Source organism: Nymphaea colorata, chromosome 10 (genome assembly GCF_008831285.2).
Source record: "Nymphaea colorata isolate Beijing-Zhang1983 chromosome 10, ASM883128v2, whole genome shotgun sequence".
Lineage (NCBI taxonomy): Eukaryota > Viridiplantae > Streptophyta > Magnoliopsida > Nymphaeales > Nymphaeaceae > Nymphaea > Nymphaea colorata.
Window position 1 is genome coordinate 23,934,605 of NC_045147.1, and position 15,002 is coordinate 23,949,606.

The following is a 15,002-nucleotide window of genomic DNA, read 5'->3' on the forward strand; positions in this document are numbered from 1 at the left end:
GAAGAACTCCAGAAGGCAAAAGTCCAGTAATAAGGTGGAGTTTGTTAATGCTGGTAAATGAGCTTAACAAACTAATGAGGCCTTGTGCCCATTCATTTAAGAACGACAGGCATGAATTCATCACAAACCTGACTGATTTGAACCTCAATCTTTTCAAGCTGAATAATTAGCAATTTCTTCAGAATTTTTTAATTTTTTAAGTTATGTTTAAGATCTTAATAACAAAAAAATATTTAATAATATACACTAAGGGAGCTATAGGAGATGGAGTGGGCCTTGTTTATACTTTAGGGGAGCAGAAGCCCTTGATTGGATGTGGACGACCCATGCGAAGCAAAATAGTGACAGGAAGATGATTACATCTTTTAGCCTATAATTTCCATTTCAAACAGTTGTTACTCAAGTGCCTAAATTTCAAAGTAGCCATCAACATCATATTTTGGTGTTACAAAGAAAGTTATACTTTTTCTGGTGTGGACAAACTATGTTTGCATGCATTTTGTCTCTTAGGTGCATAGAACATGCATTTTGGTTATTTGATACTCATTTGAATCATCCCCATATATGTGTACCCACTTTCTGTTGCAGCAACTTTTTGTTCAGCTTGATAGGTTAATGATCTCTGGATTTTGTGTGCTGGCTTGTTTCTTTCTTGAGTTCTATTAATCAAGGAAACTATTGTTGTGACTTGTGAATCTTTATTCATCTTAAAATTATAATATGTACCCATTTGCATGCTGGCTTGTCCATGTTAATTAAGGAAACTACTCTTGTGAATCAGAAGCACATACCCATTTTCATGCTGGCTTATTGCCTTCTTGGATGCTCAAACAGTTCATATCTTTTGTGATTATAATATGTATAGAATTATCAGTATATTTATTTACACCGTGATGGTCTTTCTCTTTATTCTTCTTTCAGAATGCTAGAATCAGGGACCCTGTGATTGACACAACGTACAGAGATATTTGGATGGCAACTGCAAAGGTCAGATTTGCTTTTGGCTTGTTAAATGCAGATTGGATAATTTAATTCCTCATCAAATTTACCTTGACTTTGTTTGATCTGCCTTATGTACGATCTTTAATATAGTCAAAGGATTTTGTAAATAGACTAACTGTTACCACGCATCAAAGATGGTTATCCATGGTGATCACTGTCTGTTACTTGTAATGTGTGCAATCACGTGGATATTTAAATGTTTATTATCCTTTAGTACAAAATGCATATGATCCAAACATCTTTTTAAGTGCAAAGAGTGTTTTTCTTAATTTCTTTCAACTCTAGTGGGTTTGTTAATATTTGCTCACTTCCGTGAAAAAAAATATTAATTGTTTGAAACAATTATGGAGCCTTGGAATCCGTGGTGCCTGCAGTATTGAATATATCAATGTTATAAAGTGTGCAATGTGAACCATATAAGTGAGGCCAATAGTTCGATACAGAACAAAAAAATCATAACTTTATTTTCTTTAATGTCAAAAAATGAGAAAAACATGAGGATATTAAAAAATGATCTGGAAAAATTCAAGAAAAATATGTTTTCAACTAAAAATCTGTCACACATGCAACTGGCAATGAACATTGTTCAGTTTAACGTGTGCAAGTCTCATGAAGACTTGAAGTCATAACCCATCAAGAATAAGAATGAAGTCTTATACACGACAAAATAAATTTGTTCAATACAAATGAGAATTGAAAATATGATTATTCACCATTTTCATCTTCATTTCAATTGTTTGCTTCAAATTCAATATCCTTCCTGACATTTTATGGACTCTCTGCTATTTCAATATTGAACTATTCAAGATGTTCTTCGTAGAGTATGGTGGCAGGCTTCCTTCAACCCATGAATTAATTATTTCAAAGTGTTTCAAGCTGATGAAATCAACCTGCTATCTATGGTCCCTTCTTGATGTTCTTTTTAACTGCCTAAAATAAACAAGTGAAAATTTATTAACATGTATTATAAAAGAAATTTATATTAGTTTATCACTTTTGTCTCATTCACATATTATATAAAAGCATAAACAAAGTCATTTAACCTTTTATGTTCTAGTATTTTTCTTAGTATGGATTTGTTAGAAAACACTAATCTCTTTCACATCCACTTGTATTAATGTCTTACCAAGGATTTTAATTGCAATACCTTTAAGGTTTGGGCAATTACTCCAAAACTTTCACCAGATATTTAAAGTTTAAACACAAATGAAATATCATGAGTATAAGAAACAACAGATAAATGAAAGGTAAATTAAAAGTTTATGTGATGTCAGGTGCATTGTTGCTTTGTTTTGAGTGGCTGCACTTCTTCTAATGTCACCTTGACAATTATCATAAATTTTCATTTTGTGATAGCTTAGTTACCATTGTCTCAATGTAGTTTAATAAACCCTTGTTCAATTCTTTGTTCATTTTAAATTCTGCAAAATATCTTAACCCAAGATTTAAGTAATATACCGTCACAGTCCGCCTCTTACTAATAATCTTTCTGTGAGCATCTGCAAATTTTTCTTTCATTGAGGTGATCCTTGATGGCCTCCTTTGGTTCTCCATAGTTTCATAGAGGTAGCCCATGATAAGCATATTCTCACTGTCAACTAAATGTTAAAACTTTAACAGAGTATGCTGATTTTGCCAGGGTGTACAAATGTAATTAATCTGATATAGCTTGAAAATAAGTTAAATTTTCTGTGTCAAATGGAATACATGCATCAGATGACTCTCCTAACTGCATATTTTTCTATTCTACCAAATGTTTGTGAGTCACAGATGTCTGAGCATCAGGTTGAGAACCTGGAGTAGTTTGAGAAAGAAAAACACTTCTAATTGAAGTAGAAGTATTCAGCTTGCTATTGGGTGCTGGTACAAGACCTACCGCATGTTCTATCTTTTCTCCTTTTACTAGAACTACCTCCTGTGTGCATCTGTTACAGACCAACTGGGTCCTAACAGCATCATACCTCAACCGTTATATACACGATTAGAGTAACGGGTCCAAACAAACAATTGGTCTGATCCGACTACCTATTACTTACAAGTTATGGCTATCATACATGCATCAAGGCAATGTGGGTGGTGGTGTAGGTGCTTGGATGTAGCATCCGACTTGATCAATGTGATTTAGGTGTCGCTGACCACACCCATCCTTTTCTATCCATGGCAAGTCTGCATCACAATCAAGAAAGGAAAAAAACACAAAAAACACACACTACCTTGCCTACATGATTCACCAGTGTCTTTCTCCCTACTTTTGATGATCAGTAATGACAGCAATGGCAGCATCCACTCCTATTTCTTCCTCTTCTGTGAGTGGTGACGGCAAGGCAACAACATCACCATGAAACCCTTCCTCTTTCTAATTTCTTAAAGAAAGATATCGTCCCTCATCTTTAAGAAGGATGAGCTCTCCATAAAGGACAACACTCTCTGTAGCCTATGTCATCCTTTTAAAAGAATGGCACCCTTTTTCAGTTCTTAAAATTGGAAACTTCCTTTAAAAATTTGAACTAAAATAGCACTAAAATGTAAGGTTGGGTCGGACGAGGGCGCAGCCCAGGCCTGGGCATGGAAGTTGGCCCGACGAGCCAAGCCCGGACCAAGAAATAAATGAGCCAGGCCAGGGCACAACTTTTAACCCAACGGGCCCCATCAGGCCCAAGCATATTTTTTCTTGTTTATTTTATTTTTATTTTCATGTTCCAATGGTGACTTGTTAAACAACTTACCATTAAACAACATTTTTTGGGCTGCCCCTTCTCTAAAAATTTTTGGTACAGGACTAAATGTGAACATCTTTTTTTTCTTTTTTTTGCCTTTCTTTACATTTTTTTCACAAAAGGTGAACACCAGCGCACATTGTAAAGTAACTCGAAAATGTGATGACAAGCTATCTGCATTAGAAACTTTTAGTCATGTATCAATGGTGTTTACTTTTCCTTTCTTGTGTCCAAAAGCCTAAAAGCTCTTTTTTTTTCTGTTGGCAGACAAATACCATGATTTATCAAGATGTGTTTGCGTGCATTCCCAATGATCTTATAAGCTCCAGGTAAAATGAATAGCCGAAGCAATTCTTTTGAATCTCTGATTTTGGTCCTCTTTGGTATCCTCTTGCCAGCTACTTGTTTGATGTTTGCAGAACTGTGTTACGGCAAGCTGTGGCTTATTGGAAGGAGAAAATTGGACACACAACCATTGATTTGGGAATAGCGCCACAGAAGCTGGAATCTTATCAGAATGGAGATGTCAGAACAATGGACCCTATGGAGAGACTAGAATCTGTGAAAGGGTTCCTCGTTTCTTATCCTTTGGATTTCATGTCCCAAGAGGACCTGAGACCCGTATTCAATGAGAGCGAGTTTTACGCATCTTCTCAGGTCTTCCATTAAGCTTGCTGCGTTTACCTCTCACCATGTAGTATAGTTCTGATCTACCGTGAAAATTTGGAAGGGAAACAAGCCTGCTGCATCTTGTGTATATGTCAAGCAGTCGGGCAAAAAGTCGGAGAATATGTCAACTACCTGCATCAACAGTTGCCCCATTGGTTAGTGGTGAATATATGCATGATACCTTGGTACATGGGAGAAGTGAAGTAGGGGGCATTTTTGATCTTCCTATACCTAATCACTGTATAACAAAGTCCCCATCCATTCCAACAGTGTATATATATTCATCTCCACTTGGAGACCATTTAACCACGTATATAATTTAACTCGTATTTCATTACACAATTGCAGTGTGCCAGTGCCCTATATTATTGTTCCGGTAACGCAATGTAATTTTGCAAGATTTTCTCAATATAAAGGAAAGCAGATTGGGTATTCAACTGGGAAATGTTCAGATGGGCCATATACTATCCTTTCGTTCCTTGAGGTGATATTGCTAAATTCAGCAGTTTGTAAATCAAAATAGTCGGTGTTTACCAAGCCTTCAGTGCGTTGGAAGATAAGGTGAATTGTTGGAACCATCTTCTCCGAATTTCCGCTTTCTAATTTTAGTATCTTGCGGAAGTTGAATCTAGCTGTTCATTTCAGGTGGTGGCTTTCCCGTTGTAATCTTCTATCAATACTTAAAGATGGGTCTCTTTAAAATCATACTTTGAAAGTTTCTTCTGTAGGCGTTCATGTTTGGAGTAAGAGCAAGGGCAGGGGAATTCTGCTGATTTTAAACTGGTAATATTTGATATTTCTTCTTAACCTTCCTTTATAAAGGTCGAGTGGGGTTAAAAACTAGTGCCGGGTTTGGTTTAAAGTTTAGAAAGGTAATAATCTGGTCTCCTCTGCAAGGAAGGTGGGATGCCATACTGACCATTTTGAAGGATCACTATCCCCTAAAAAGGTCAAGCAGGGGTGTATGCAATGTGTACGTATCACGGTATAAACAAGTTAGATTGTGAATAAATGGACATTTCCCTGTGGCCGTACTCCTACCAACAAAGGGGTAGTTTTCTCCATTAGATCAATATGATCTGAAACTCGTATAGCAACCATGGTCATGCAACTCCCAGTTTCTTTAGGTGAAGGTGGCACATAACTTGAAGACCCTTTGGTTACGATAGTTGGTCTTAAATCACCTAGTTATGTCGTTGGACCTTGATCCGTCACCATAGTCAACAAGTATGGGGGCTAAGGTTCCAGATATCAATATGGCTGTTATCCCTTTTGAAATCACTTTTTTTATCATCTCATTACAGTCAACTGGTATATAGGGGCAAGGTTATGTGTATCAATATGGTCGTCATCCCTTCTGAAAAATTTGTTTTTTGCCATCTTATTCGGTGGTTCTGTTCTATTGTACACACATATGTACCTTACCTGGTCAGGCACACGACGGAACTCATGGCTGATTTGGCCCATGAGGCCAAAGTTTAGAATGATCAATAGCTAACAAAGGTTGTGCTGGGGGTCATTTGACTGCCCTAGAAACCGCGGAAGAAGAACATTCCCGGACTCCAATGCCTATCTAACAGCTTTCGAAGTGCACCTGAAAGCCATTGAGACGGAGAGAGAGGAAGAAAGGACAGAGTTGAGACAGCGTCTCTCTCTCTCACTGCCGGCCGGCCGGGGATCACTCTTGTCAGTCCGGAAAAACAGGGTTCACTGGCCTTGGTCAGATGCCAGACCCACTGCTCGTCTCTCTCTCTGCCCGTAAGGAAAGGGAAAGGAAAACAGACAAAAGAAAAGGGATTGTAAAAGAAAAGGGATTGTATAGTGTAAATGAAAAATTATAATCTGCCTACAATACCCTTCACTCGTGAGGACCCACGTTTTGTTGAACCCACGTTTTGTTGAAGAAGAACAGGGCGTTGAAGAACGTTGAAGAAGAAAGGCCCTTTCCCTCCAACCGAACCGTTGAAGAAGAAACGTTCTTTCCCTCCAACCAAACCGTTGAAGAGGAAACCGAAGAGGCAAGCAAGGAAACAGGGCAGAAGAGCAAAGAGCAAAGGAGAAAAAAAAAAAAACAAAGAAGAAGAGTTAGAAGAAGAAGAAGAAGAAGAAACGGAAGAAGAAGGCCTCTGCTGCAACGAAGGTGCGTTTTTCGCCCGCTGCATCTCTCTCTCTCTCTCTCTTCTTCTTCTTCTTCCGTTTCGTCTTCTTCTTCTTTGTTTGTTTTTTTCTGTTTTCAGTTCCAACGTCCGTCTGAAACAACGTCCATCTATAGAAGCCCGCTGTTCTTTTTTCATCTGAACATTGGTTTTTTGTGTCGTTTTGTTGGTTATAAGTCTGCTTCATGTTCCAGATTTGTTGATTGGATCATTTTTATTCAAATCAAGCAGTTGAATCCTCTCTCCCTCCTCTCTGAATGGTCTGACACATGTTTAGCAGCAACCGACAACATAGTTCAAGACATATTAATCACAAATCACAAAGCAATAAATCACTGGTTTGGTACTGTATAATCTGCATCTCATAAGAAGAAAATTCAGAACGGACTAAATGGTTTTGGCCCGTTTCTCCCGGTGGTCTCACCAAGGATTTCGAAGCCCCCGTTTTCCGGCCGGCTGGTTGAGAGAGAGAAATCGCACAGGAAATAAAGGCTTCGAGTCTGTTTTCGGCCGTATATATATATATATATAAAGGCCGGCGCGAAGAGGGATATAAAGCCCCCTTTTCCGGCAGGATGGATGCCGTTTTCTGGCCGGTTGAGAGCGAGAGGGAGAAAGAGGGGCCAGCCCAGTTTCTGCTGAAAGGAAGGGCTGAATCCCTTTTTCCCTACAGGCTCGAAGCACTGTGACGCTGTCCGTTACATCTTCATTGAATACTTGGATGTGCGTTTGGTGTTCAAGTTCAACTACTTACATCAACTTCGTTTAAAATTTGGGTATGGCTTCTTTATATGGAGGCCAAGAAAAAACAACCTCAGAGGAGAGAATTTCCGTGCCATCCTGTCGCAACCAATCAAACTAATATTATGAATAAGTGTTTTGCATTCCCCTTCATATGTGCCTGTAAAGGAGAAATCAATAAAGCGGTTGACATCTTCTAAAAGGATCTCTCGATTTAAAGTTGTCTCCTTTCCTCAATTATTATTGATCTATCTTATATAGAAGCAAAATTTGCACTTATGCCTGAGCCTCCGGTGATAATCACAACCGCAGCACATTTACATGTCCACCCTATCCTCTCTATGCAAATGTTAGATTGCAAGACAGCATGTTCCTGCAAAATTAACCTTTTCTTGAATCAGTAGATCAGGACGTCTTCGTTCCGATTGTTCCAAGAATGTGGACCAAACGCCCTTTTAAAACGAACTGATTAATTTGGAGTCATCGGCAGCGTCTAGCAAAAGCTGAAGAGCAGGAGTTGTCAATAGAGGTTATAGTCATCTTACGATCGATCATATCTCAATAGCCAGTTTGCGCCTTTTAACTTAGGATTGTGGGCCGAGCTAACTCAAAGAATTAACTTCGAAGAACAAGGTCTCCCCATGGGAAACAAGAAGTTGAGGAACCCTTTGACAAGCAAGTTCCAGAATCTATATATTACGGGAGCTTATGGGTTACGGCCAACGAACCCCCATCCCACCCAAAACGGTCAAAGAAATGACCACCGTCGGCAATTACAGGTATGCCCCCATGGACCGAAATTAGTTGCTTCGATCCCGCCACCTCACACCTGGTCTCATTCGTCGATAATTTCGAAGTTTCTGGAGCAATTGCGGGATAGTGGAGGTACGCCTGCCATTCTCGCGCTGCAATTTTAGGGTTTTAGTGTCTCATGGTTTCTTCTTCTCCTGTTCGTCCGATGCCCATTTCGTTGGGACTTTCCGCGTTCATCGGGTCGGTAGAACTTTCATGGTTTTTGTTCCAGTGAGGTTCATGCTTCCGCATTATTTTGTATGAAGTTCTTATACAACAGATGGCGGTTTGTTTAATATTTCTTACTCGAATCGATCTCTCTAGTTTTGCAGCTTTTGCTCCATTTTCTTCAAAAAGTTAGGTTGTCTCTTTGTTCGTCCCATTTTTCCTACCTGATGTTGTGGTATTATGGTCTTTAACGGCAACCTTCTTTCTTCGTCCCATGTTACGGTTAAGTCTCGTGCAAATTATCTCCAGCTTTGAAGAACATATTGAGAGATTATCTTACCATATATATATATTTTTTAATTAATCATGTGCGGTTTTATTTTGTTAGCATATTGCTTGTTCAATCCTTTCGTTGATAACCACGCAAGGGTTTTGCCATGTGTAGTTGAAATCGCTGCTTTAATGGCGTCGATGTCGATAAAGCCTGGTATTCCTGTCTCATTGCAAGAACTGGATTCCTCCTCGCCGTTGTTCAAGCAGGGGTCGTCATTGCGGGTTACTGGCAAGTATGTAAAACTTGGATGAATTTTATGATCTTTTTCATGACGGAACATGAATCGTTTGAGCACCACTTTGACAAATAATCATGCTTTCAATCGGCGAGTGCCTACAGTAAATGGAACTTCCTTACTCGTTACTACATCGACATTCAGATGCATATGGTTGTTTGTTTGCCTGAAATATTCATGGAGTCGGTTGCTCATTCATTATGCACTTTGCTTCTTCATCGTTGTTATTTTGTGGTATAAGCTTTATACTTTGTAGTGATAAATCAATTAGAATAAGAATCTTCAAAGAGGGTTGCGGCTTAAGCTACGAAAATGGTGTTCAATGCACTCTTTCTCTATATAAGCAATTCATTCTTCATTAGTCATAAGTGGTCAATAAGTGGTGCTTTCAATTCACAATTAAAAGTTTGTGAATATGAAAATTTATGAAAACGAAATCAAATATGCGACTAAATTTAGGATTTTTTTGGTCGCCATGATTAGGCCCGATGTATTTGTGCACTTCTATTCCAAGTGAACCAACTTAATAGAAAAAACTAGTTTTCCTTTTTTTCGAATCCATCTCTTCTTTCGTTTTCTGCTGATCACAAGTTCAGGAAGATGCATGATTTGCGGATCGTCTACAGCTTCTGGGTTTAACCTCGTAAAGTTATTTTGATATAAAGCATGTCTTCTCTTTTTTATATTTTGCGTCAGCTCTCCTAGAATTACAACCTTCTAGTTCCTATGAGATGAAATAGAATGGGAATAAGATTCAATTGTTTTGGTATTTGTGGGAACATTCAGGCTAAAGGAGTACTCTGTGGAATCCGCAATTGCAGTCATAGTTGACGGAAGTGCTAACTTGAAAGTAGACACACAGCATCTCAGAGATATCAACTTCACAGTGGGTTCAATTTATCAATTCATTGGCGAGCTGCTAATAGAATCTGATGATAATGTATGTAGTTCTCTACTCCAGTGTTTACTGTAATTCAAGCCACGAATCCTTAGCTACTTACCGAGTGATTTGTGTTTCAGGTCCTCTTACAGGCAAGGGTTGGACGAATTGTGGATGGCATTGATCTTAACCTCTACTACCAATCCCTTGAGCTTAGAAAACAATTTATGGCTAATCATATGACCTCGCCTGCTACTTAATTTTTATGAAAGTTTTTAACGTCTTTGGTCTTCAATTAGCTGGGAGATCATTTTGTATCATGTGCACACAGTCTCAAACAAATTGTGAATATCGCAGTTCGTTGATACTCGGTTTCCTTGTTAAATGCACATGCCATGCATTGGAGATTTTTCATTCATCTCCTATTGCGAGTCTCAGGCATTTGGCATAATTTAGTGGAATGTGATTTCTAAAATTTTTGGCGCCTGGTGTATTTCCATTATGAAGTAATGTCACCTTCGGGATAAAGAACTAACAACATTTGCATGTGGTGTTCCATTGTAAGTGTCTTGTTTGTTCTTGTGTCTTGTTCTTTTTATTCATGCAGAGACAAGAAGTCAACTTAGATGAAATGTTTGAAAATCACCATTGAAATTGGAATCGTCTTGAAATTTATTTTCATCGATGAATCATATCGATTGCTTGACAGATAAGCTGGTAGTAAGAGGGTGGGGAGTCTATCTCCCAGCTAAGCTTTCGTTGGACCATGTAAGCTGGTAATGCATGCCAAGTCTTGAAACTTCCACTTTTATGACCCGTCAAGGTTGGGCTTGGTATCCAGCATATTATTAGCACTAGCGTAGATGTCAAACTGATTTTTCTTCTTCTGTAATAATGAGAAGTTGGGCAAGCGAACTGCTTGCTTAATTTCCTACTTTAAGATCAATCTAACTAGACAAATAGACCTGGCTCAAATTGTCGTCCTCATCTATCATTGTTTCCGTTTACTCAGATTAGCCATTCGCTGTCGGTTCACGTGTTCCATATTCCGATGTTCGGGCTGGGAATTGGGCTGATCTGATGCAGCTCGAATCGTCAAATAGGCTCCGTTCAAAATGCCTGGCTCATTCTTATATTTAATGAGATTAGTATGAATAAGAGCTTTTTGGCCTGGCTCTGTTCTTATGTGTTATGCGTATGTTTTAATGTCGTAGTATACAAAGAACAATTCCAGTTCCAGAAATCCAACTTTTTCAAAAAATGAGCTGCTCATCTGCAACTGATCATAAAACTCGATCTCCGAGTCGGCTCTCTATTCATAAACAGATTAAGGAGAAGGCAACCGCGGTTCATTTTGGTCATTCACCAGCCCTACCTAGTCTAGACTCTTAGAGAACAGGCCCTCCATGTAAGACAGCCAGACGCCAATATTATGGAGCTCACATGGACATAATGAGGAAACGGCAGAAACTGATTCTTTTGATCCACTTGGCCTGTGGAAGGTTCAGCCTTCCGCACGCACTCAGCAACTCAGGCGATCGACAGGCATGAAAGTATTGATGTTCTTATCCATGTCAAAAGATCCCATTATCACATGGGATCCTTCTTTCCTGTGGACACAAAATGCTGGTTGCTCTGTAAGGCATTCGGCCGGTTGATTCTTTGCAGATTGCAGGCTTGCTCATCCTTTACGCATGATAATGACTTTTTCTTTGCCTTTTTGGACCAATATAACAAGGCATGCGCTTATCTTGGCACTGTAGTATCAGGCATATTCAAAGAGGCATATTCAAAACATTCGCAACTTTTAGGAATCGGGAGATAGTGCAAAAGCTAGGTGTACTAGCTAACAGATTTTTCCTTTTTCTAAAAATCCTCCGCGGCGTTCATGCTACGATGACCAGTTTAATTTATTGCATTTTAATAGTTCATAATTCATATACTTCCTCAGGATTTTAAAAAAGCTAAAAAATAGTGGACTTTATTTTGACAACAATTTTTAAATTATGTTTTTGCATTTCTGATTTTACTGATACTGTTGACAACCATCAGCCAAGAACGTCGAGCTAAAGACAGACTGCTAGAAGAACACCAAAATATCCTTTGGAAAAGTGTCATTTTAAGTACGTAGATGTCTTTCTTCTAAGCTAAATATATATTTGCAAAACTTTAATATATGAAATTTTCTCTCCCCAAATTTTTCTGGTATTGGAAAGCCCAATGTGAGGTATCCCTCAAACGTAGCATGACTTCCTCGCCCATGCCGACTAGGAAAGAAGACCACCAAACCAAGAACACATGAAATTCCGACATGTTTGAAAACGACAAACGAGCTTTTCGTCTAAAAGAATATGATAATGGCGAGCGGCGATTGCCATCATGAAGATGGTAATGGTGGTGGTGACGAAGATGCATGGTGGGTGCCACACAGCGGTGATGAGGAGTGATGTTATTGGCGTTGAGTGGAGCACGAGATGCTGACTGTGATTCGCAGGCGGACGATATCTTCGAGGCACTTTTGAGTTCAGATCTCCAAAAAAAAGCCATGAAAGAATGTCCTTCGCTGGCTGCCTTCTTTTGACAAACCATCGTGTAACTCGTGTTGATCGTCGTCGTGTTCCTTCGTCATGATCAGTATTCCTGCTAGCATCTCTCGATTTCACATTTTAAGCGCACACTTTCACTGTACGCTTTTGTGCTTGTGCGTTTGAATTCATGCTGTTGTCTTTTGCAGATTCCCATAAATTCCTGTTCACTGCTAGGACAGAAGATTTGGCCATTGATGTAGATTTGGCCTTTAATGTGGAAGTAATACAGTAAGATTTTTGGCGTGGATTGGGTACCACTAAGAGAAGCATAATTAGAGTTTTCGAGCTTGAAATGCAAGCATTGACCTACCACCACAGATGTAATCATCATCCCTTAGTTCATGCTTGATTGGCCAAGGTATTTCTAAAGTTACTTTTTGTGCTTAAACCATACTTATCCGGAAATTAACCCTCTTCCTTTTTCTAAATTCTGCTGCATCGTTCTGAATTTGCTTCCTGATTTACACTGCTTTTCTGAATCGAATCCCTTTATGCTAATTGACATTTTTGAAAACTTTTACTTCCCTGCTTCTACTTCACGCCTGAATGTTTTACTGGTCACTGTAGTTTAAACCTTTGTTGATGCTTTATTCCCTTGTTGTTACTTATTGATTCAAAAGCAGATTTTGTGTGTCCAACTTGCTGGATACGCAGTTTGTCAGATACCAAATAAATCATGCCTATTATTGGAGCCTATGAGTTCAACAATTATGCCCACTTTCTCATTGCAATTTCTGAGCTGTTAATTATATATTGGTAACAACCGTCGCAGATTTCGTGCAAGGTTAGTTCTCGTAACTTATTTTAGCTAGGTGGGGGCCATTCCCTCGGGAAATATCATGAAATCCTTCGGATAGATAGTCAAAGAAATTGTTAAAACAATCTTCGAGGGAAAAAAAAAAAGATCATGTTTCCATTATACGGCCATGAAAATGTGACCTTAAAGCAAATCGATTGCTTTGTGGACATGATACGTTTAACAGTCGTTTTAGAGTCTGACGGACGATGTCCTGATCTTTTTTGTACATATGCTGCAGTTTGTGGCTGTGAGGGCAACACATGGAAGGAAATTAGGCTAAAGCAGTTGGCCTCCAAAATTGTTATTACCACAAAAGACAGTGTATTACAGAAACGTCCCCTTCATGTCACAATTATTCGGTGAGAATTGCTTCATGTCTATGAGTGGGTTTTGAAAACTATGCATCGAAATGCTGATAAGGACTTCCCTTCCTTTTTAATGCTTCATACCTAAACTGAATGAACTATGCTGTCAGTTTTATATTTAGCAGTGTGATCAGCTCATTAATTGGACCATTGGACTGTGTTAACTGCACCAAAACTTTCAGGAGAATATTGGAACGATCTCGATCATTTAAGTAATTCGAAATCGAGCTGTGATTAAACTAAAAGACTGAAGCTTATATATTATTATTAGGAGCAGGTCGCCTCTCTCTCCCTCTCTCTCCCACACGCATACAGAAACACACACAGTGAGCAGCCCCTGCCCCACCCTTCCCAGTATGCCTTCTGGAGTGAAGAAATGATTTCTTAATTTTGCAATTCACAATAGCAAATGTTTAGTTACTGTTGAGTAGAAATGGTTGGATGGTTAGGTTAAACGATTAGACATGAGGGACATCAAAGTTTGAATTCGCAGCACCACAGCATGATTAGGACGCACTAACTGGAACTGAAAGATCTGGACTTTGAAGACATACAGGAGAATATCACCGACTAGGGGCCACCTTCTAACAATAAATTCGACGAATTTTTCCGTACAGAAACAAGTTTTGTTGACCAAAATGTAAGAATACCAGGTCAAACTTTCAAGCCAGACGCTCCGTGACATGCACTGAACATAGTAATTTTCCATCAATGAAAGAGAAAAGAAAGGAAGAGACGTCTACTATCAATACTTCATCGAGCTTGAATGAGTTTTTTACAGGAGGTGAGTTAATGGGTAACAGAAAAATCTCGGCCTGGTATAAGAATGGGATGCTTACTTTCGAAATTATGGTGAACAGCTAGACTTCTAATACATAATTTACTAAAGAAATGCAGTTTTACAAGCAGAATCAGTCACAGTCATGAACTCAGGCGGATGTCAGTATTCGTTCGGCAGCACTTGAAGCATGACCAAGTTTGTGAACATAAACAATTCTTTTAGGACAACAAATACCTACTACCAGTCTACAATTCATAAACTCGAACTAGTGCTTTGGTTATGCCCCATATCTTGGCCATGGCTTTCTGACTTTACTGATCTACGTTTATCACTGACGGTTACAGTTTTAGTAGTTTACAAGTGATCATTTGAGTATTTGTTGACATTTTCTGTGGTCGGCGACCCTATGCATGTCTATAGCTTGAGTTTGAGGTGGGTTCCGACCCTCCTCTACTCGACGCTTTAAATGCCTGTGACCAACTCATCACGTCTGCTGCTTCTTGATAGATACATCAGTTAAAGTGCCGAAGGTCCTTGATTAAATCTTTACATTAAATACTGTTTCTTTCGTTCCCTTTCTTTTCTTTATCATATCTTGCTACGTCATATGTACTATAATACAGTTCGACTTATGTAGGCAAGACGAAAAGTAGCACCGAACAGTCCCTTGTTTGATTTTCATAGTTCTTATCCTAAAAGGACATTCAGAAAAAAAAAAAGAAAAACAAAGGTTGCAGAGGAATTGTGGCTGAGAACAATGAATTGGCAACTCTTA

At 38.9% G+C, this 15,002-nt stretch overlaps 2 protein-coding genes across 4 annotated transcripts in view; both read left to right on the forward strand.

The window, feature by feature from the left end:
• LOC116262536 (phospholipase D zeta 1) overlaps window positions 1–4,825 on the forward strand; it is a 37,418-nt gene extending 32,593 nt beyond the window's left edge. The window contains exons 18-20 of the mRNA XM_031641987.2: window positions 922–987; window positions 3,987–4,048; window positions 4,139–4,825. Coding sequence (XP_031497847.1) covers window positions 922–987; window positions 3,987–4,048; window positions 4,139–4,388 — 378 coding nt within the window. The 3' untranslated portion in view covers window positions 4,389–4,825. The remainder of the gene's footprint in view (window positions 1–921; window positions 988–3,986; window positions 4,049–4,138) is intronic.
• A 1,104-nt stretch (window positions 4,826–5,929) lies between these two features.
• Window positions 5,930–10,178, forward strand: LOC116262796 (CST complex subunit TEN1). Of its 3 annotated transcripts, none has more exons than XM_031642300.2 (4): window positions 5,930–6,528; window positions 8,691–8,811; window positions 9,601–9,754; window positions 9,835–10,178. In XM_031642300.2, the coding sequence occupies exons 2-4, from the start codon at window positions 8,708–8,710 to the stop codon at window positions 9,952–9,954; spliced, it is 378 nt and encodes a 125-aa protein (XP_031498160.1). In that variant the 5' UTR covers window positions 5,930–6,528; window positions 8,691–8,707; the 3' UTR covers window positions 9,955–10,178. The 3 variants fall into 3 exon arrangements, with proteins under 3 accessions (XP_031498160.1, XP_031498159.1, XP_031498161.1); XM_031642299.2 differs by lacking the exon at window positions 5,930–6,528 and adding an exon at window positions 7,838–8,170; XM_031642301.2 differs by lacking the exon at window positions 5,930–6,528 and adding an exon at window positions 8,144–8,278.
• Window positions 10,179–15,002: the final 4,824 nt, after the last annotated feature.

Bases quoted from the DNA above. Each gene is read 5' to 3' on its own strand.
- LOC116262796 (XM_031642299.2), top strand. From the start codon at position 7,927: ATGGGAAACAAGAAGTTGAGGAACCCTTTGACAAGCAAGTTCCAGAAT. The intron at 8,171-8,690 runs GTACGCCTGCCA...TGCCATGTGTAG, and splicing joins GCAATTGCGGGATAGTGGAG to TTGAAATCGCTGCTTTAATG. The intron at 8,812-9,600 runs GTATGTAAAACT...GGGAACATTCAG, and splicing joins TCATTGCGGGTTACTGGCAA to GCTAAAGGAGTACTCTGTGG.